General features: G+C 45.3%; 1 protein-coding gene across 2 annotated transcripts in view; it reads left to right on the forward strand.

The window, feature by feature from the left end:
- The window catches only part of psd3l (pleckstrin and Sec7 domain containing 3, like), a 505,495-nt gene that overhangs the window by 320,564 nt on the left and 162,063 nt on the right, over positions 1-22,868 (forward strand). For both annotated transcript variants that reach the window (XM_038792652.1, XM_038792653.1), the window contains one exon: positions 22,423-22,620. In XM_038792652.1, the coding sequence (XP_038648580.1) occupies positions 22,423-22,620 (198 nt within the window). The remainder of the gene's footprint in view (positions 1-22,422; positions 22,621-22,868) is intronic.

The raw sequence follows: 22,868 nt of genomic DNA on the forward strand, positions 1-22,868 counted from the left end.
ACTGCGGTACAACCCTGATCAGTGGCTAACGTTAATGATCTGGGTGGCGGTGTTGACTCTATTTTTGGTGCGGAAACAGTTTGAACATGTTAAACTGATTCTTTACATAAAGCCCCCCTCCAAAAACATTTGAATCCCCATAAGTCACGAAAAAAGAAATTTTGTTTCTTAATAATTTATTCATTATTCCTGTAGAGCATGTTTCCCAATGGGGGGGGGGGGGGGGGGGGGGGGCTGTGCTTTTGCCTTTCACACGGAGAATTTAAACTGCGGTGGATCTAAAAGATTTCTTGTCACCATTCGAAGTAACCTAGGGGAGCTTGCACGGGCACTCTTTAAAGTTTTTCTCTTAAATCAACATCAATAAAACCGATATCTGGCCATTGCTGTTTGTGAGAGTGTGCATGTGTAAATTGGGCTGTTGTGTTTCATCTATTGCAAAAGTGATGACACTTTAAAAATACATAAATCACTTTCAGATATCCTCGGGTCATGAAGGACGCCATAAATTGCAATTTATTTCTTCTGTGAACAGGCAGCAAGTTTTACATTTTTAAAAATGCGTTCATTCTTGGGTTTGGGTGTCGCGAGCAAGGCTGGCATTTATTGTTTATCACTGGTTACCCTGAGAAGATGGTGAGTGATGGACTTTCTTCTTAAACTGCGGATGAAGGACTAATACAATTTAACGGCTTTCTCGGCCACTTCAGAAGCAGCTAAGAGTCAATGGGGAGTTGTGTCACCGGACACGTCACACAGAGGTCAAGGCTGATGCTCTGGGGTCGGGGTTCGAATCCCACCATGGCGGCTGCTGGAACTTAAGTTCAATTAATCAAGCTGAATTGAGAGCGAGCTAGTCTCATGAAACTATAATAGAGTGCCATAAGATTCAACCTAATTCACTGATGTTCTTGAGGTCTGGCCAACGTTTTGCTCCAGCCTTTTAACTGCCCTCCATGGCGCCAAACTGTCAAGAGGCAAAGGGACTGCAGTAGTTCCAGAAGCTGACTCACCCACCATCTTCCCTAGGGCAGTTGGGCATGGGAAATGTTTTCCTTGTCAGTGGTGCTGCCGTCACATAAAAGTGATTTAAAAAAAAACAAAATGCTGATGAGAGACTGAAGAGATTCCAAGTATGGATCAGATCGAGGAAAGTTCCCACCCCCAAAAAACTGATGTTTTTTTTATGATGGTTCAGCAAAGCAGCGGTCATTTCTACCAGCTCTAATTCCAGATTTATTTTCTTAAACTGAAATCAGATCCCCGAAATGCCGTGTTGGGATTTGAACCTGTGTTCTCTGGGCTATCAATCCAGTGCTCCGATGACGAATCTAGCAACCGCAATCACTATACTTCTCTCTGCTCACCTTGGGTGAGCTGTACTGGCAGAGGATTGAGTGTCATGTCTGAATTTCCATGGAGTGAAATGTGGAGGTGAGGCTGGGTGGATTGAAGTGGGCTGCCTATTGGGTATCTCCAACGGCGACAGCTCAAAAGACAATGTGAGGGAGGAGCTTGAGGGGAAAATGAGTCTGGGTGGTTCATTTGTTGATTGTCATTGTAGCCGTGGTGGGGCCGTTTTCATTATCTTAATGATTCTTTGGTTCCCTTTGAGCCTTCCTGAGTCTCCATCTCCTCAGTCTTATCCACCCATCCGATTTTTCTTCCTCCTCTGTTTTTGCCCTCAACTTTCCTTCAGTTGTTGCCAGAACAAGGCTTGTCACTTCTTCATTTCCAATCTCTGTTATTTGATGTTCTTTCTCGCTGTAACTGTACTTGGCAACCCATTTTGGTTCCTGAACTTTTTATCTCACCCACACATTTGTCTTCCTGCCCATTCAGCTGATTCTGACCATCCTCCTCCATCACCTACACTTCAAAACCTGTGTTTCCTCCTCATCCTCTTTCTTCAGAGTCCAACTCTCACATCTCGAGTGGTAGCGCAATTAAATTCCTAATGGATTCCTAAATGTTCCCAAGTAGCACGAGATCTCTGCCAAACCAAATAGGACGTTGACCAGAAATTATTCAGCTGAACTCTTTCAAACCTTGGCGATGAAGACGGATTCTTCAACGCAAATGTAAAGGCAGTAGTCATGCCAGCAGCATAAGGCCTTGCCATGCTGTGTGCTCTGTTTATTTGCTTTGTAGCACTTAAGACTCAGCAATGTTCTAAACCTTTTCAACTGGCGCCTGGTGGGAAGGAGGAGATTAGGACACAGAACAGCAGAGAGTGGAGGAACTTAATCTCCTTGCCTCCTTGCACAAGCCCTTCATCTGATCTGTCCTTTTGAAAATGCTAAGAGAACCTGTGACTGAATATGGACTGGATTCATCACTATTAATTTCACAATTTTGGATTTTTATTTGGACAAATGCAAGAATGCCAAATTTCAAGCAATCGCGTGCATTCATAAACAGGGGACATGTCCTCTGCGAACAAAGTACTATGATCAAGCCTTAATCTTTTTTTGATTTATCCAGGAGCCTATAGTTCCTCGTTGCCTCTTCCATGGCAAGGCCTCCGTCAGTTGACTTGCCAACCAATCAACATCCTTTCTCCTGTGTTATAAATTGTTGTGATTATTTGACATTTGGTATTCTTGTGTTTGCCCTGATGAGTGCAAGACAAAAAACTTTGGCAGCACTTTTCTCTCTCTTCAGCAATAAGATGAATTATAGTTTTTCCAACTCTTACTATTTTTCCACTCCCTTGTTGCTAAGTCTCTGACCTTGTAAATGTGTATAACATGACGATATTACAATGTTTTTAAAAAACTATTCCTTCTAAAATGGACCCATTAAATGTAAGATGGATGCTGGGGGTGGGGAGGGAACTTTTGCAATTTCAGCCTAGCATGAATCACAAAAGTATACCGGTTGTGAGGACCCTTTCTCATGATTCTCTTATTTCTCCTTCCTTTCTTTATGCTGTTATCATTTTTGATCTATGGACGCTGAATGGACAATCTTTAAGTCAAGCAGCAGGGAGAATGGAAAAATTCAAGAAGTTGCAACATAGTATATGGTGCTACTAGCTTTGGATAGGAAGACTCAGACATTTTGGCAGCTGAGGAAATGGGGGTGAGACTTGTTTCAATTGATTGGCTGGTGGCCAATGAATTGGCCAGAAGGCTGTATTCTGCCCGGTAACAGGTGGTGATTGAATCCTGCCTGTGTGGAATGATTTCAGAGACCCAAGGTGCTCAGTTTGACTTCTAGAAAGGTGGAGAAAAGGACCTGCACTCTCTCCTTCGTGCTTTCTCCAGAAATGCTGTGAGCTGCTGTATTTCTGAATCTGCTGAGATCTGAATGAATCAACAGTGAAACCATTACAGGCTGCAAACCGAGATCTGGATCTGAAAGCTTACTTTGAAGGAAGGTCTGCTTAAAGACAACCATCTGACTTTTTTGTTTCCTTTTATTTTTTTGTTTTCACCCCTCTCCTCCCCTCTGTGTGTGTGTGTGTGTGGTGGGTGGAGGCAAATTAAAGTGGGGGATTAGGAATTAGATAATAGTTGACCAGTTGTACTTGCTGCATATTTCATTATAGTTATTGTAATGGACCAGGGTATAGAAAACTATATTAAACAGGAGTTCACCTGACGTACAACTGTTTATTGATTTTGGTTTCGATGAGCACAAGGGCCTGCCTTTCAGGTGTTATTCAACAGAGGCCTTAAGCACTTTTAATCATAATCTATGAATTTAGTTAACATTTTTATCAACACACACAGTAAGCATTTTTATCAGCTACCAATATAAATATCCCACACAGTTACAATACTCTATGTATAACCCTTAATAAATTCCCCCTTTAGCTGTTGCAATTTAATAACAAGATCCCATAGACCAGAATACCCTTTTCAAAGGTGTGGCCCAGCACACAGCACTCAAAACCTGATATGGACGTTCCTGCTTCCTATCCAAAACAGCCGAAAAAAACCTTCTGTCAACCTGTGCAGATCAAAACCAGTTTAAACTCAAAGTAAAACCAACTCCCAGAGCCACAGCCCAGCTCCATCCACACAATGACATCAATAACACAATGAAGTCATGTGATAAGACAAAAACATTTCTTAAAGGGACACTCCCATGAGAAATGTGGCTGACTCTTAACTTCCTTCAAATGGTCGAGTAAGCCACTTGACTTGAAGACAATTAGAGTTGGACAACAAATACCGCTCTTGCTCACATCCCATGAAAGAATAAAGAAAGCACAACTCCATAGGCGCAAATCTCCAGCCCCGTTGAGCTCACGCTTGTGCGCTCTACCTGTGCGGGATCAGCGGCCTCCCCCGATTCCTCAGCCTCCGCAGTGAGGCTACAACCGAGCACCGATCAGTGCTGGTCCACACAAATCAGCCTTTACTTCAAAGGAACCATTCAGTTAATCTGGATTTGACTCCGGACTGGTGGAGGTGGGGTTAGAAGCGTGGGGGAGTGCAGGGTAGGTAAGTAGGGCCCACCGGGACCTTTGAGTTCAGCTCCCCAGTGCTTAAAAAAAAATTCTAAGTGCAGGCTAAATTGGTGAGAAACTCCCCAGGGCCCAAGAAAGTGACTAAGTGTCATTGAATAGCGGTGGGGAACTCGCCGGCAGAGTCAGCGGGAAACTCCCCGAAAAACCCGCCACAAATTAACTTTAGAAATGTTTTGGGAGAATCGGGCCCCTTGTTTGAATCCCTGGAATTCCACTATTGGTGACTTATAATTGGGAACGCACAGCAGCTTTATCAAAATTAAACGGCACTGATTATGGACAGAGAGCACTTGTGGATTTCAGTCCATCTCCCTCCCCTGTCCGTAACAGTTGTTCCAAGTAAGGCAGTTATTTACTAGTCATACATGTGTGGTTTTCCTGGGTGTCAGATTGCCAGTTTCTGTATTGACCTCGGGGGCTGTTTCTGTACATTGTAGCCGTGATACCGCTGATTGAGCTCAAGAACAGGATGTGAGGCTATTAACCAGAAAGAGCAGAGAAGGCTGCAGCATATAGGATACAATCAACAATTTTACTTTTTTTTAAAAAAAAAGAGCTGGTCCAAAAATGAGTATCACAGTGCTGTGAAACATAGTCGTGTTGTTTAAAATTTGGAACAGCGGATTATCATGGGAAATTCTGCAGCGGATTCTGTGTAAAATTGGGAAAATCCAATCCTTGGGCCAGATGTGCTCTGACTTACTGCATCCTTCAAATCACTGAGTCATTTGTTGGATGGCGAACTGCACTCTATTGGGTTAGGCAAAGAAATAGCACCCTAAACATTTTTTTTCTGAACCAAATATCGTCGTCGTTGGTGTACAGGTCCACAGGTCACTGAAAAGGGCAACACAGGTGGAGAAGATAGTCAAGAAGGCATACGGCATGCTTGCCTTCATTGGCCGGGGCATTGAGTATAAAAATTGGCAAGTCATGTTGCAGCTGTATAGAACCTTAGTTGGGCCACACTTGGAGTACAGTGTTCAATCTGGTTGCCACACTACCAGAAGGATGTGGAGGCTTTAGAGAGGGTGCAGAAGAGATTTACCAGGATGTTGCCTGGTATGGAGGGCATTAGCTATGAGGAGAGGTTGAATAAACTCAGTTTGTTCTCACTGGAACGACGGAGGTTGAGGGGCGACCTGATAGAGGTCTATAAAATTATGAGGGGCATAGACAGAGTGGATAGTCAGACTTTTTCCCAGGGTAGAGGGGTCAATTACTAGGGGGCATAGGTTTAAGGTGCGAGGGACAAGGTTTAGAGGAGATGTATGAGGTAAGTTTTTTTACACAGAGGGTAGTGGGTGCCTGGAACTTGCTGCCTGAGGAGGTGGTGGAAGCAGGGACGATAGTGACTTTTAAGGGGCATCTTGACAAATACATGAATAGGGTGGGAATAGAGGGATACGGACCCTGGAAGTGTAGAAGAGTTTAGTTTAGAAGGCAGCATGGGCGGCGCAGGCTTGGAGGGCCGAAGGGCCTGTTCCTGTGCTGTACTTTTCTTTGTTCTTTGTCCTGGCCCTCCCCCATCTCCAGCGTGAGCCCTGTCCCTCATTGGACCCCGCTCCCTCTTTATTTTTCTCATCCTAGTTTGCCCAGAGGTGGTGTAATATCTTTTAAAGTTACCCTTGAAACTCCTCTTGAACTCTTACAGACGCAGAATGGTCTGCATGTGCCTGAGGTTCACCTCTGCCTTGAGCCTCCATCACCACTGTGGTGAGCTGCAAGTGTTTGCATGGTGGTCTGGAATCGATGACCATAAGACATAGGAGCATAATTAGGGCACTCGGCCCATCGAGTCTGCTCCGCCATTCAATCAGGCTGATATTTTTCTCATCCCCATTCTCCTGCCTTCTTCCCATAACCCCTGATCCCTTTATTGCTCAAAAACCTATCTATCTCTGTTTTAAAGACACCCAGTGATTTGGCCTCCACAGCTTCTGCGGCAAGAGCTCCACAGATTCTCAACCCTCTGGTTGAAGAAATTCCTCCTCATGTCTGTTTTAAAGGATCGTCCCTTTAGCCTGAGATTGTGTCCTCTGCTTCTAGTTTTTCTTACAAGTGGAAACATTCTCTCCACGCCCACTCTATCAGGCCGTGCAGTATCCTGTAAGATTGAATCAGATCACCCCTCATCCTTCTAAACTCCAACGGGTACAGACCTAGAGCCCTCAACTGTTCCTCATACGACAAACTTTTCATTCCAGGGATCATTCTTGTGAACTTCCTCTGGACCCTTTCAAAGGCCAGCACATCCTTCCTTTGATACGAGGCCCAAAACTGCTCACAATACTCCAAATGGGGTGTGACCAGATCTTTTATAGCTTCAAAAGTACATCCCTCGTCTTGTATTCTAGCCCTCTCGACATGAATGCTAACATTGCATTTGTCTTCCTAACTGCCAACTGAACCTGCACGTTAACATTAAGAGAATCGCGAACAAGGACTCCCAAGTCCCTTTGAAAACAAAACGAAAATAGTTTATTGTCACAAGTAGGCTTCAAATGAAGTTATTGTGAAAAGTGCCTAGTTGCCACATTCCAGTGCCTGTTCGGGGAGGCTGGTACGGGAATTGAACCCATGCTGCTGGCCTGCCTTGGTCTGCTTTAAAAGCCAGCTATTTAGCCCTATGCTAAACCAACCCCTTTGTGCTTCTGATTTCTTGATTTGCTAAGCATCTTCCCATTTAGAAAATAGCCTATGCCTCCATTTCTGATTTCAAAGTGCATAGCCTCACACTTTTCCACATTGTATTCCATCTACCACTTCTTTGCCCACTCTCCTAGCCTGTCCAAGTCCTTCTGAAGCCCGCCTGCTTCCTCAATACTACCTGTCCCTCTATAGATCTACAGATCTTTGTGTCATCTGCAAACTTAACAACCATGCCTTCAGTTCCTTCCTCCAGATCATTTATGTATATTGTGAAAAGTTATGGTCCTAGCACAGACCCCTGAGGTACATCACTAGTCACCGGCTGCCATTCTGAAAAAGACCCCTTCATCCCCACTCTCTGCCTTCTGCCAGTCAGCCAATCCACTAGCCATGCCAGGATCTTTACCTGAACACCATGGGCTCTTAACGTATTTAACAGTCTCCTATGCGGCACCTTGTCAAAGGCTTTCTGGAAATCTAAATAAATCATGTCCACTGGTTCTCCTTTGACTAACTTCCTTGTTACTTCTTCAAAGAACTCTAACAGATTTGTCAGATATGACCTCCCCTTGACAAAGCCGTGCTGACTCAGTCCTATTTAATCTTGCACTTCCAAGTACTCCGCAATTTCATCTTTAATAATGGACTCTAAAATCTTATCAATAACCAAAGTCAGGCTAACCGGCCAGTAATTTCCCAACTTCTGCCTCCCTCCCATCTTAAACTGAGTGTTACATTAGCCACTTTCCAGTCCTCTGGGAACCTTCCTGCCTCCAGTGATTCATGACAGATCATCACTAATGCCTCCACAATTTCCTCAGCTATCTCTTTTAGAACCCTGGGGTGTAGTCCATCCAGTCCAGGTGATTTATCCACCTTCAGACCTTTCAGTTTCCCTAGAACCTTCTCCTTAGTAATGGTCACTGCACTCACCTCTGCCCCCAGGTTCTCCTGGAACTCTGGCATCCCACTGGTATCTTCCACCATGAAGACTGATGCAAAGTAACTATTCAGTTTGCCTGACATTTCTTTGTTTCCTATTATTACTTCTCCAGCCACATGTTCCAGTTGTCCAATGTCTATTTTTGTCTCTCTCTTACCTTTTATATATTGAAAAAAAACTTCCTATCTTCTTTTATATTACTAGCTAGCTTGCACTGTTATGTTAGAAAACCCCAAAGTGTATCATGGAGTTCACCTGACCCACAACCTTTAATAGATTGCGGTACGGGGAGCACAGGGCCCACTCTACAGGTGTGGCACAGTAGAAATGGAAAAGTATTTTTTTTAAAGTAAAACAATGTTTATTCTATGCACTCAAGTTAACCTTTTTAAAACATACAGTGAACATCTTAGCAGCCATCAATTAAAATACAACCCCCAAAGAATACAACATTAAATAATGCTTAAGCTGTCCTTTTAACATCCAGAAGACTTAAAAAATCTTTAAAACAGAAAGACATCAGGCTTAACTTGACTACTGAGAACAGTGACCACGTTGAAATCAGCAAATGAACATTCATAAGCTTGCAGAGATTCACACAGACATCCTGCTGTGATTGCAGCTTCTTCAAAACTAAAATGAAGCCAAACGCATCCTGCAGCAAACGCCTAAAATGAAAGTAAAAAGCTGACAGACAGCTCAGCTCCACACTCTTTGACATCACTGCAATAATAAACACCCATTTCTTAAAGGTACTCACTACAGATATTTATATACACCCCCATTTATAAACACCCATTTCTTAAAAGTACTCTCACATGACAGCACTCACACTTCATCTTCTCCCCCTTATTGCTTTTTTAGTTGTCCTCTGCTCGCTTTTAAAGGCTTCCCAATCCTCTGGCTTCCCAATAATCCTCGCCACTTTGTATGCTTATTCTTTAGCTTTTATGCTGTCCTTGACTTCCCTCATCAGCCTTGTCCTCCCCTTAGCATGTTTCTTCCTCCTTGGGATGAATTTCTGTTGTGCCTCCTGAATAACCCCCAAAAGCTCCTGGCATTGCTGTTCCACTGTCTTCCCTGCTAGGCAATCTTTCCAATCTTTCCAATCACCTCTGGCCAGCTCCTCCCTCATGTCTTTGTAGTTACTTATTTAATTGTAATACCGTTACATCTGATTGCAGCTTCTCCCTCCGAAACTGCCGGGTAAATTCTATCACATTGTGGTCACTACTCCCTAAGGGTTCCTTCAGTTTAAGTTCCCTAATCAAATCTGCCTCATTACACCCTTGGCTGGCTGTTCTGCCAGCGTGGGTCTCAGTTCAGGTTTGGGGGTGGGGTGCGGTAGACAAGACGAGGAAACAAAGCGGGTGAGCCGAAGCTGGAAACCATCCACAGTAATGAGCGGCCAACAACCTGAGTGGAGCAGCTCTCCGATCCATGCTGAATGGCGTACTAACCAATACCTGGATCCTGAACAGGCACTCGATTCAGCTCTTTGTGAATAAATGACAGGGTGGGGGGGTGGTGCTAATGCCATTTTTAAATGGCTACCAAGATTGAATTGGTCCAACCCAATACAGGAAGTCCGTGGGAGGTGGCCTGTGTTCTGTGCCTGACGAATGGGTCTGATTTCTAGGACAATAGGAATTGCTAAGTGAAAAAGACCAGAGTCTGGTGAGGACAGGTGTGTCAGGTGCTCGGGGAGTCCAGCGAACCATGCCCATATGTTCTGGGCATGCCCGGCACTGGAGGAGTTCTGGAAGGGGGTGGCGAGGACGGTGTCGAGGGTGGTGGGATCCAGGGTCAAGCCAGGATGGGGACTCGCGATTTTTGGGGTTGGGGTGGAGCCGGGAGTACAGGAGGCGAAAGAGGCCGGTGTGCTGGCCTTTGCGTCCCTAGTAGCCCGGCGAAGGATCTTGCTACAATGGAAGGATGCGAGGCCCCCAAGCGTGGAGACCTGGATCAATGACATGGCGGGTTTCATTAAGCTAGCGAAGGTCAAATTCGCCCTGAGAGGGTCGGTACAAGGGTTCTTTAGGCGGTGGCAGCCTTTTCTCGACTTTCTGGCTCAACGATAGGGTACGGGGACAGCAGCAGCAGCAACCCGGGGAGGGAAAAGGGGAGGGAAAAGGGGGGGGCCGACAATGACTATGTTTGTTTATTTAATTTTAATATTTTTTAAGTTCTTTTGTTGTTCATTAGGGTTGGGGGGGTGGGGGGATGTGATACATGCGCCGATACGGTCTGGGGGTGTCACAGTTATTATGGGTTATTTTGTTGCATTTCATTGTTTGTCGTTATGTTTTATATTTTCTGTAAAAAATTCCAATAAAAATTATATTAAAAAAAAAAGAAAAAGACCAGAGTCAGTCTTATCCGTAGCTATGTGATAAAAGAGTTCTCAGGCATTCTGTTCTGGGTTAACACTCACATCGTTACCTCTAGTCAATGCTTTTACACTTCCTCATCGTTGTAGTCTTTGGAAAAAAATGTTTATATATTTCAATTGTTAGTTTTGGGGCATTTGAGGAGCTGAGGCTCATTGAGAGGAAGCAACATCTCCCTGTACTTTCGGTCTTCCTGCTGTGTGTGTTTGTGTCACTTGTGAGGTGCTAAATAAAATAAGGAATTATAGTTAAATCCGAGCTCTTTTGTGTGCAGTCTACATCAAATGTAATTATTTGGTGTGTGTCTATGTGAGTGTATAATGAAATGAGCTTTTATCTGTTTTTTAGACATGGCAATTGATTCTCTTTCCTCTCCCTTGTGTGCATATGCACCCTTCTCTCTTCTCTCTCCCCTCCTCTCTCTTTCTTCCTCTCCTCCATCACTCTCTATGTCTATGTCTCTCTATCCTCTCTCGCTGTCTTTCTCTCTCTCTCTCCCTCTCTCTCTCCCCACATCTTTTCCTAATTGTTCTTTTTGATTTGAGTCATAGGGTTTATCGCACAGAAAGAGGCTCTTCGGCCCATCATGCCTGTGCCAGCCATCAAGCACCTATCTATTCTAATCCCATTTTTCAGCACTTGGTCCATCGTGCTTTGGCATTTCAAGTGCTTATCTAAATGTTTCTTAAATGTTGTGATTATCCCACTTCTACCATTCTTTCAGATACCCACCACCCTCTGGGTGAAAAGGTTTGTCCTAAAATTCTTTATAAATCTGCCCATTACCTTAAATCTATGCCCCCCCCCCCCCCCCAGGTTATTGACCCCTCAACTAAGGGGGGAAAGTTTCTTCCTATCTATGTCCTTCATAATTTTGTACCTTCAATCAGGTCCCCCCTCAGCCTTCCCTGCTCTAAGGAAAACAAGCACAGCCTCTTCATAGCTGAAACGCTCCAGCCTATTGTTTCTACACTTCTCTGAGATTTGCCTACGTATCTGCTCTTCTTTTCTCCCTGACCTTTTGGGGGCCTATAGTACTCTCCCAACAATGTGATTGCCCCTTCTTTTGTTTCTAAGTTCCACCCTTATGGCCTCAATTGAGGAGCCTGCTAACATATCATCCCTCCTCACTGCACTAATTGACTCCTTGATCAATATTGCGGCACCTGCTCTCTTACAGCCACCCCCTCTCCCCAACAGCAAAACCCCCCCACAAGGATACATTGGTTCAAGTCTGATTCAGGTGCAACCCATCCAACTTGTACAGGTCCCACCTTTCCCAGAAATGGACCGAGTGATCTTGGAAACTAGAGCACTCCCTCCTAAACCATCGCTTTAGCCACACATTCATCTGCTATATTCTCCGATTCCTTTACTCACTCGAACATGGCACCAGGAGTTGTCCAGGGATTAGAGCGTTTGTGGTCTGGCTTTTCACTCTGCTACATAGCTCCCTAAATTCTGACTGTACGAGCTCACCTGTCTTTCTGCCTATGTTGTTGGTACCAATGTGAACCACTACCTCTGGCTGTTCACCCTCCCCCTTCAAAATGCCCTGCAGCTGTTCAGTGACAAGGGCAGCACAGTAGCATTGTGGATAGCACAATGGCTTCACAGCTCCAGGGTCCCAGGTTCGATTCCGGCTTGGGTCGCCGTCTGTGCGGAGTCTGCACATCCTCCCCGTGTGTGCGTGGGTTTCCTCCGGGTGCTCCGGATTCCTCCCACAGTCCAAAGATGTGCAGGTTAGGTGGATTGGCCATGATAAATTGCCCTTAGTGTCCAAAGTTGCCCTTAGTGTTGGGTGGGGCTACTGGGTTATGGGGATAGGGTGGAGGTGTTGACCTTGGGTAGGGTGCTCTTTCCAGGAGCCGGTGCAGACTCGATGGGCCGAATGGCCTCCTTCTACACTGTAAATTCTATGATCTATGACATCCTGGCACCAGGGAGGCAACACACCATCCTGGAGTCACATCTGCAGCTGCAGGAATGCCTGTCTGCAGCCCTCACTCTCGTATCCCTCACTATTGAATTTCCTACCACTATTGCTGTTCCACTCTTGCTCCCCCGGCACATCTGAGCCACCAGCAGTAAACTTGGTCTTGGCCCCACTCCCTGGATGTACCGTCAGTCTCACCGTTTTCCAACATAGTAGAAGTGTGATGCACTCTGGACTTTCTTGACTGGATGAGGAAAAAATAAACACCATCAAAAGTTGGGCGGGAGCACAATGAGAGCACATGTTGAAGTTAGGGGTCAGAGACAGGATGGCGGCAGAGGGGGAGGATAATGCCTTTCCAATCACCGGATATCCCGGCGCTTTACAGCAAATGAAGCACTTTGAGTGTCGTCACCATTGTAGGAAATGGGGCAGCCATTCTGCGTACAAGAATTTCCCACAAACAGCACCGGGATAATGAGGGAACTTTTCTTTGTGATGTTGAGGGATAAATATTGCACACCCCAGGGATAATAACTCCGTGTATTGTTATGGAATCTTTTTGTGCCTACCTGAGAGGGCAGTTAAGCCCCAGTCTAACATTTCAAACCAAAGACACCTCCGACAGCGCAACACCCTCTTCTGTTTTGGAGTGTCAGCCTTAACTTGCCTCCTCAATCCTTGGAGTGTCTCCGAGGTGAGAATGGCACCAACTGAACCACAGATGACAATACACAGAGGACAATGGTATCTGTCTTAGAAAAGGGGTCAAGATTGTTCTTTTGGCCTGACCCGGTATAGTGGCATTTTCCATCCAGGGAAATGGCTGAGCGATGTGGAGAATGTAATCAGCGTAACAGCGGCCCAGTTTACTGGGCTTGGGCTTTCCCAGTTGATCACAGAATCCTCAGGCGTAAGTAAGTTGGTTTGTATCCAATATGCAGCAGTCTCCTCTGCCACCACCTGTGAATAATCCGTGCAGTTCACACCCGGTCTGTCAGTACAATCAGCAGCATCACATTCTGCAATGTGCATAAACAGGACTGAGGTCAGTAACAAAAATGGCAATCTGGCAACTATCTATCCTCCACCCATGAAGACCACACCTCCATGAGTAATGCCTTCACTGTCTTTGTTTTTGGAAAACAAGGGAGCAAACACCACTCTCTTCAGCTCCAAGTCATTGTCAAGAAGTGTAAAAAGAATGAACTGAGTAGAGTGTGTGTGAAGAGTGCTTGAAACAAGTGTGGTTTTTAACCATTATAAAATAACTCTCTGAGGATCAAGCTCCATTTACAAAACAACTTGCATCTAAATAGCGCTTTCACAGAAGTAAAACATCCTGTCGTGCTTCATGGAAGCCAAAGTTTGATACCGAGCCACATTAGGGGACACAAACAAAATGTCTTGTCCAAGAGTTGGGTTTTGAAGAGAGCCTTGAGGAAGGAGAGAGGTAGAGGTTAAGGAAGGAATGAAGACAACTGCAGCAGGGGTTGGCAGATTATTGTCATACTTTTTATGGCCTGGGTTACTGGAAGGGGTTTGTTGGAACTTGCACTTCATTTTTAAAGCCTTGGCTTGAGTCAGTTATAAGGGGGTTAGAACCAACCTTCCTGTAACAACTGTTGGATCCATTGGGGAAACGAGCCTTCACGTAGAAGTAGTCCAGCTCACAATACTCAAAAAGGTGACTCATTTTGGGAAACGTGAAGCGTTCTTTTGTTGACCCGAGATTAGGATTACGATACAGTTTTTTTTTGTTCCCGAACTACTAACTTCATTGCTCTCCCTGGCAACAGCCTGGGATTAAACTTGTTTGCAATTTTGGTGTTGATTTGATCGCAAGACAGGCTGCCAACCTTGTATTTGCACCACCACCAAGACGGCCTATTTTCACCTCCGTAGCATCGCTCAACTTCATCCCTGTTTCAGCTCATCTGCTATTGAAACTCCTACTCCTGTCTTCTTTCCCCTCTAGATTTCACTATTCCAGCACAATCATGGCTGATCTCCCACATTCTAGACTCTGTAAATTTAGGTAATTCAAAAAGCTGCAGCCTGCAGTCCCCCTCCCCCACCCACATTACCAAAAATAATAAACTCTTTTATGTGTAAGAGTTCAGTATTCTTGACTGCTATTGGGCAAGATCTGCCGGCCGTGCTATGCTGAAAGTCGGCACGTCGCAATGCGACAGGTAGATGCCGGGTGATCCCTCTTCCAGGATCTAATTAGCTTGCCACGCGGGCAAGACCTAACGCTATCTCGTGAGACTTTGTGATGTGAATCGTCCATTGTGGGCAGGATCGCTTTTTGGCAAATCTGCATATTAGAGTGAGACAGCTAGTCTAACATGCATTCCCATGATCTAACCAAGGCGTTGGGATCGAGCTCCCTTGCCTTGGAAATCTTGGGCGAGCGCCGTTCCGTGCTGGTCTCCACAAATAGGGATCAGGCGCAATGGCACTTGTGGAGGTCTCCCAAGTGATTGGAGGCCCCCAGGTGCTTGCTGTCTGGGCATGGTGGCACCCTGGCACTCGTGCCACATGGGCACCTTGGCCCTGAAACTTTGGCAGTGCCAGGTTGCCAGTGCCAGTGTGTCAACCTGCCCAGAGGGCACTGCCAAAGGTCACAGGTACCATTGCCAGCTGGTAAGGGCAATGCCAGTCAGGCTGGCATTTCCCATGTTGGATCCGACCTGGGGTGCCCTGTGTAGAGTGATGGGGGGTCTTGGGAACCCCGTTATCAATGGATTGGGCTTGTGGGAGCGGGGTTCGGGGGTCGCGTCGAAGGGTCGAGAGATCGGGACGCCATTTTTAGATGGTGTCCCGATCTCTCCCTGCACTGAGGAGGTCCGGCGAGCGGTGTTCCGGCGAGCAGAGCTCCTTCGTGCAGAATACAGGCCTAAGTGCAGCTTTGGCCGAGCAATCCCCTCTGAGGCGCCCAAACTACCCAAATGGCTGTTCGATAGCGTGGTGTTTATTGGCACTCCGAGTGCCGGGAAACACCTAGCTACTCGAGCTACGGGACTTTGTTCCCGTTTGGGTAGATCGCAGCCATTGTCCCTGTGCATATGATTCATTATATTGAATAATTTTAAGGCAGAGGTAGATAGTTTCTTGACTAACAAGGGAATCAAAGTTTATCAATGGGAGGCAGAATGTGGAGTTGTGGTCACAATCCGATCAGCCGTAACCTTATTGAATGGCGGAGAGGACTTGAGGGGCTGAATGGCCTACTTGTGCTCCTACTTAGTGTGTGTGTGTATGCATGTTGTTATTCTCCCTGCTTTGTTATTGCTATTGAGTTTAATCCCATTACTCCTTAACCTATCTGCAAAAATATTAGCACATAAAGTAATTCTAAGAGTTTCATTTTACGTGTAACACATAGCCAATACATTTCATCGAGTGCCTTTTCTGTGCTATTTTAGCATTTAACCTTACCACCACTAAACCTCCCATCATCACCAATCGCACCTTGGACCCATGGAATACCAGTTCTGTTCAGTGATTCATGCCACTGGCCTGTTTCTGTTTTAAAACTGCTGTCAAAGTACCAGGCTCCTAATCCTTTCCAAGGACTGTCCAGTTGTTTGTGTTGAGGTTACTAACATAGAAATGATCGGTTGTCATCTGAAAACATGCAGGCTATTTATTCCGCTCATGACGACATTTTAAACAGTTAATTTCTCCACTCACTTCACTGAAGAAACATCTGACCAACACTTGGTGCCACAAGATATTTATAAATGAGGAAGTTCATGTGGTCCACTTTCGTCCATTCATTCATCAAGAAATAACTTTCCCTTGCTCTCTATTAATGCAGATTTGAATAGTTTCTTCACTATCTATCAATCTATTCCACATGCTCATTATTCTGTGTGTGAAAGGAAACTTCCCTGCTGTTGGTCCTAAACTTGCCTTTTTACCAGTTTGAGCCGATATGTACTTGGGTCCTTGGTCCATTGTCAGGGTGAGGTGAAGAGTTTGTTTGCCTTGTTGAAGTCCAATTTCTCACTTCCCCTGCAATAACCTTGGGGGAGGGGGAATCTCTAGGCAAATATGGGAAGTCTCCGCTCGTCTCTAGACCTGTTTGCCTGGCTGTTGGTTTGAGTTCATTTTGAGATGGCAGCAACAACTTACTTTTATATTGTGCTAAATGTGCCTTTTAGCACAATGGAACCTCCCACTTCACGGGAGCATTATAAAACACAGTATGCTGCAGAGGCACATTAGAATTTACAGTGCAGAAGAGGCTATTCGGCCGATTGAGTCTGCACCAACCCTTGGAAAGAGCACCCTACTTAAGCTCACACCTCTACCCTATCCCCGTAATCCACTAAATCCACCTAACCTTTTTTTTTTGGAAACTAAGGTAATTTAGCATGGCCAATCCACCCAACCTGCACATCTTTGGACTGTGGGAGGAAACCAGTGCACCCGGAGGAAACCCACGCAGACACTGGGAGAGCGTGCAAACTCCACATGGTCACCCGAGGCCGGAATTGAAACCGGGTCCCTGGAGCTGTGAGGCAGCAGTGCTGACCACTGTGCCACCATGCCGCACACATAAAGAGAAATTAAGTCTTGGTCAAAGAGGTAGATTTTAAGGAGTGTCTTAAAGGAGGGAAGGGAGATAGAGAGATGTGGGAAGGGATTTCCAGAGCTTTGGGTGTAGGCAATTGAATGCACAGCCACCAATAGTGGAGTGATTAAGATCAGGAGTACACGAGACCAGAATTAGAGGAGCACAGATTTGTATAGAGCTGTGTGGGGCTGGAGGTGATTACAGAGATAGGCAGCACTCTGCCACATTCCTTTACTTTTCTAGAGATTATTTCAATTTATTGAAGTTTTACAGTTGCAGTTTAAGCTTTGTGACGCTATTGTCATAATGATTACTCCATTTGGCTCTGTATCATTCAGTGGTGCTGGGCAAAATTGGATAACCTTGATGCTGGACAGGAATATAAAAATTGAAGGAAGGAATTTGAAGAATTAAAGAGTGCTGGGCCTAGGTGGCTGAAACAATATCCACCGGTGGTGGAACGAAGGAAGTAGGGTAAGCACAAGAATATTTAATTTTTATTTTACTTGTGCAAGACTTATTAATTTAAATGTGTTCTTTAAATCTTGCCCCACAACGAATTAAAGAGCTGACTTGTCTTCATCCGGCATGGGAGCGCCAGGTTAGGGGCTATCTTTAACAAGAGTATTAGAGGAAAGTATATTCCATTAAAGGCTCAGAGAGCTAGATGCTAAGGTAGTGATGGACAAAGCCATGAAAGATTTCAAATATAAAGGTGAGATCTTCAAATATGATCCAATTTAGATCAATGAGTGGAGGGGTGATGGATTTGTTACGAGCTCGAATATAGACAGCAGCGTTTTGGCTGCACCAGTGTTTATGGAGGATGGAAGATAAGGAACCGGCCAGTGTAGCATTGGAGTAATTGAATAATCAAAGCTAGTGTGACAAAGGCATGGTTTCAACAGCTGTTGGACTTGAAGCAGTGTCTGAGGTGGGCGATGTTATGTGGGTGGAGGTAGGCAGTCTTTATGATGGAGCGGAAATAGAACCAATGCAATATAACTCACTTAGCAACACGGAATGAGGAATTATTGCATTATTTGTTGAACAGCAATGATTGACCTGTTGTGACATCATCAAATTGGAACAATGAATAACCTAAGGTTTTACCACAAGAAGTACAGTAAAAGTGTCGGATTGTGTTTAAGGCGAGCTTTCACCGTCCATAGCAGAGTTCAGAATGAAAAACATGAGGACACAAATTGTATGGGAGGGGATACAGAGGTGTCACTGATGACATTTAATGAGTAAGTGGAATTTAAGATGGACTTGATATTAATTATGATATTCTTGGTATTCATCACACCAATGATCTTTGCCATTCTCTGAGCTGACTAAACAGCACCAAAGTTTATAGTTTGCGGCAATTCTATCTTCTACTGGAGAAATTCACAATTTTCTTAAGTTTCCCTGACACATCACATACCGCAGGAGGTTAAATGAAATGAAAATGAAATGAAAATCGCTTATTGTCACGAGTAGGCTTCAATGAAGTTACTGTGAAAAGCCCCTAGTCGCCACATTCCGGCGCCTGTCCGGGGAGGCTGGTACAGGAATCGAACCGTGCTGCTGCCTGCTTGGTCTGCTTTAAAAGCCAGCGATTTAGCTGAGTGAGCTAAACCAGCCCCTTGTTTAGGGGCTTTGATCTTTTGATCAGTGATGATGTGAAGGTTGTCCAGTTTCTTGAAAGGGACGTGGGCTCAATGAACCAAATGTCTTTCTGTGTAAGAATTACTAGCCGAATAAAGAAAGTCCATCTGGCTTGCTTTTTACCATTGTATGATACAACAATGATCGAGTTGTCACTAATTATGGAAGTTGAATACCATTGGCTAGAAATACCAGCCATGTATGGGCTACAGCAGGGTCAGAAGCTGGGAATTCAGTGCTGAGTAACTCGCCTCCTGACTCCCCAAAGCCTATCCACCATCTACAAGGCACAAGTGAGGAGTGTGATGGAATACTCCCCACTTGCCTGGTTGAGTGCAGCTTCAGAAACACTCAAGAAGTTCGACACTATCCAGGGCAAAGCAGCCCGCATGATTGGGGTTCCAATTCCTCCACCACCAACATGCAGTAACAGAATTGGCTACCATCTACAAGCTGCACTGCAGCAACTCACCAATCAACTCTCATCCCAACAACACCGTGGTGCACTACACTAGATGGACTACAGTGGTTCAAGAAGGAGACTCCGAACCAATCTCTTGAGCAGTTAGTGATGGGTAATAAATGCTGACCTAATCAATGATACCCACATCCTGCGAAAGAATTCAGTCTGCCCAGCTGTGCTCCATGCCGTAACACTTCATGTTCCGTGAGATGATTTATCAGCTGCTATTTCATCATGTCTAGTAAGTATTTTATGCGGATGCAACTTCCTGGCTTCGTGGCTTTAACTTGGTCTTTGAATTGAAATATTGTCACGAGAACACTTAAGTTTTTCAGCAAGTATGTGTTTGCTAATCAAGATGATACCTTGTATAGAAGCAAAGTACTGTGAATGGTGGAAATCTGAAATACAACCAGAAAATGCTGGAGAAACTCAACAGGCTGGCAGTATCTGGGGAGGGATAAACAGTTAAAGTTGTCAAGTCCGTTTGAACTTATTCCTTGGAACCTCTGGGCTATCGCTAACGTAATGTCTAGCCAGCAGTTTTTTTTATTTTTTGTAGGTGTTGATCAATTGCTCCATTAGCTGTTTTTGATAATATGTCCATGTATGCAATGGCATGGATTGGAAAAACGGGAGAATATTAACCAATAATCTTGCTTCTTAATATTGGGTTTGAGTACGGCCGTGAATATTTAAATTAACAAACGTGTGTCCATTCCCCCCCCCCCCCCCCCCCCCCCCCCCCCCCCACACACACACACACACACAAAGGGGTTGTTGTAGTTCATCTTGTACATACTACACATACTGCAGCCATGGATGATCCGTGGTGGGGCGAATGAAAGCTGAAGGAGGTTGTTGGTGTACCAATCAACCGTGCTGCTTTGATCTGGATATTGTCGAGCTTCTTGTATTGTTGGAGCTGCATTCATCCAGGCAAGTGGGGCGTATTCCATCACGCTCTTGACTTGTGTTCAATAGATAGTGGTCAGATTTTGGGAAGTGAAGAGGTGTGCTCCGGTTTTCTCCCACAGTCCAAAGATGTGCAGGTTAGGTGGATTGGCCGTGATAAATTGTCCTTTGTGTCCAAAAAGGTTGGGTGAGGTTACTGGGTTATGGGGATAGGGTGGGGGCGTGGGCTTAAGTAGGGTGCTCTTTCCAAGAGCCGGTGTAGACTCGATGGGCCAAATGGCCTCCTTCAGCACTGTAAATTCTATGATTCTATGAGTTAGTCACCACGGAATTCCCAATCTCTGACCGCCTCTTCTCGCCACTCTGTTCGTGTTTCTGTTAAATGGTAAGTAACCCTCAGAATGTTGATGGAAGAATTCAGCAATGGTAATGTCATTGAGTGTTGAGGGGAGATGGTTAGTTTCTTCCTTTTTGGAAATGTAATTTCCCTGCTTTGTGTGACGTGAATGTTACCTGCCATTTGTCAGCTCTATCCTGTATGTTATTCAAATGTTGCTGCATTGGGGCACAAACTGCTTCATTATCGGAGGAGTTGCGCCATGTCCAGTCCCAGTGACCATTCCCGTTTCCGACCTTACGGTGGAGGGATGGTCATTGCTGACGTGAAATGCTTGGGTCCAGGACACTATCCCGAGGAACTCCTGTGGCGATTGTTCTGGCGCTGTAATAATTGGCCTCCAACAAGCATGACCATCTTCCGTTTTTCTAGTTATGTCTCCAACCAGGGGAGAGATTTCCCCCTGATTCCCATTGATTTCAGTTTTACTCGAGCTGACGGCGTCCAGCTCCATCTTATTTCCACCTCTCTCAACTCTTCACTTGTTGCTAAATTATCGGACTGCTTCTGTGAGACGCCGTACCAGATGAGCAGAAATTTCCTTGAATTAAATTTGATCCAAACCCCATTCCCTATCTATCGACTCCACCCATCCCCATGCAAACTGAGTGATGTACCATCAATTCGACTCAAGACACATTTAGGATCTGAACTGTGGCTTTAATCAGCTAGTTGTTAGCCAGGTGGTCGACTACAGAGAATGGCCGACCGCCAGGAACTCTGGGTACTTATACCCTGTCTCGGAGGCGGGGCCTACTTGCCTCTCGACCAATTGGAGAGTAGTCACATGACTAGTCCCAACCAATCGGACGAGAGGCACATGACCAGCCAGAGCCAATGGGAAGCCAGTACTCTGCACCAATGGCAAGCCAGTGCTCTGCACCAATGGCAGTGCTCGTATCCATACCACCACACTGAGACCAAACCAGCTTGTATGCAATCTTGGTGTCATATTTGACCCAGAGATTCCGACCAGATATTCGCACAATCACTAAGACCAACCTGATTCCACCTGATTTTGGCCCTATTCCAGTAACAAATGAGCTGGAACCTTCGTTCATGCCTTTCTTGCCTCTAGTCTCGACTATTTCAACACATTCCTGCCTGCTCTCCCACATTCTACCCTCCATAAACTTGAGATCACCCAAAGCCCTGCTGCCCGCATCTTAACTCACACCAAGTCACATTAATCTATTGCCCTCGTTGCACGCCGACTTACATTGGCACCTGTTCACAGCAAGATCTTGATTTTAAAACTCTATAATCTTTATTTTTTAGATTTCTCCATGACCTCACCGCACCTCGTGATCTCCAGCAGCCTCGCAACTCTCTGGGGTATCTATGCACCTCATTCTGACCCCAGATTTTAATCGCTTTGCCATTGGTGGCTGTGGTTGAGCTGTGTGAGCCTGAACCTGCCGGGTTCGGTCCCCACATCTCTCTGCCTCTCTACCTCACTTACCACCTTTAATACCCTGCTTAAAAACCAAAGGGTTTGGCCACCAGACCTAATGTCACCTTATGGGGCAAAGTGTCAAATTTAGTTTCCTAACGCTGATGTGAAGCGCTTTGGTGAATTTTATTATGTTAAAGGTGCTAAACAAATATAGGTGGTTTCCAGGTTCCTTCAAGCCATACTCTGTCAAATGTTGCCTTGGTCTTGAGGGCATTCACACTCACCTCACCTCTTAACCTCAACGGAGAGTAACATGAGGCGGGATGTATAACAACCGACCAATCTGCTACCTTCAGTTTTCTGACGGGCAGATCTGTTAAATTGGTTCCTTTTGTCAACTTTGTTACTCACCCAGGATGATGCCTGCGTTCATGGGTATTTCCAGCATTTTCTGCTTTTTACCTCCGTATCACAAGCTTGTCTCCACAGCTTTCCCACTGGTCATTGCATATTCTGCCCTTGTTTTGAGTGGTGTTAAAATGTCGATGATTTTGGAAGCAAACGTGATCACTTCGCCTCACCTCCACCTTTTTTCTTTTAATATCGCAGCGAGCGTGGCCTGAAGGAAATGCTTCCTGATGGGGACCTTGAAGTGGACAGCATGGAGCAGCTGGAACTCCATGGCAGCACTGAAGTGGTGACCAATGGCAATAAGAGTGACCTGGAGGCAGCCAGGAGGCTGGCCAAGCGGCTGTACAATCTCGAAGGGTTCAAGCGGTCTGACGTTGCACGGCACTTGGGGAAAAAGTAAGTCTGCGTGTCACTGTCTGTTGACCACGGTACCCAGCAAGCCTTTGCTGATCTGAATTTGATTTGATTCATTATACATATCCCTTGGACTTTTAGAAGACTACTGGATAGTCTAATTGTGGTGCTTAAGATGTTTGAAGGAGAGAGAAATTATTTCCTCAGGTAGCAAGGCCAAACAAGGAGACACTGCCGTAAAATTATAACAGAACTGTCCAGAGATGATGACAGAAAGTTGTGGAAATCTC

This window comes from Scyliorhinus canicula, chromosome 3, assembly GCF_902713615.1.
Source record: "Scyliorhinus canicula chromosome 3, sScyCan1.1, whole genome shotgun sequence".
Lineage (NCBI taxonomy): Eukaryota > Metazoa > Chordata > Chondrichthyes > Carcharhiniformes > Scyliorhinidae > Scyliorhinus > Scyliorhinus canicula.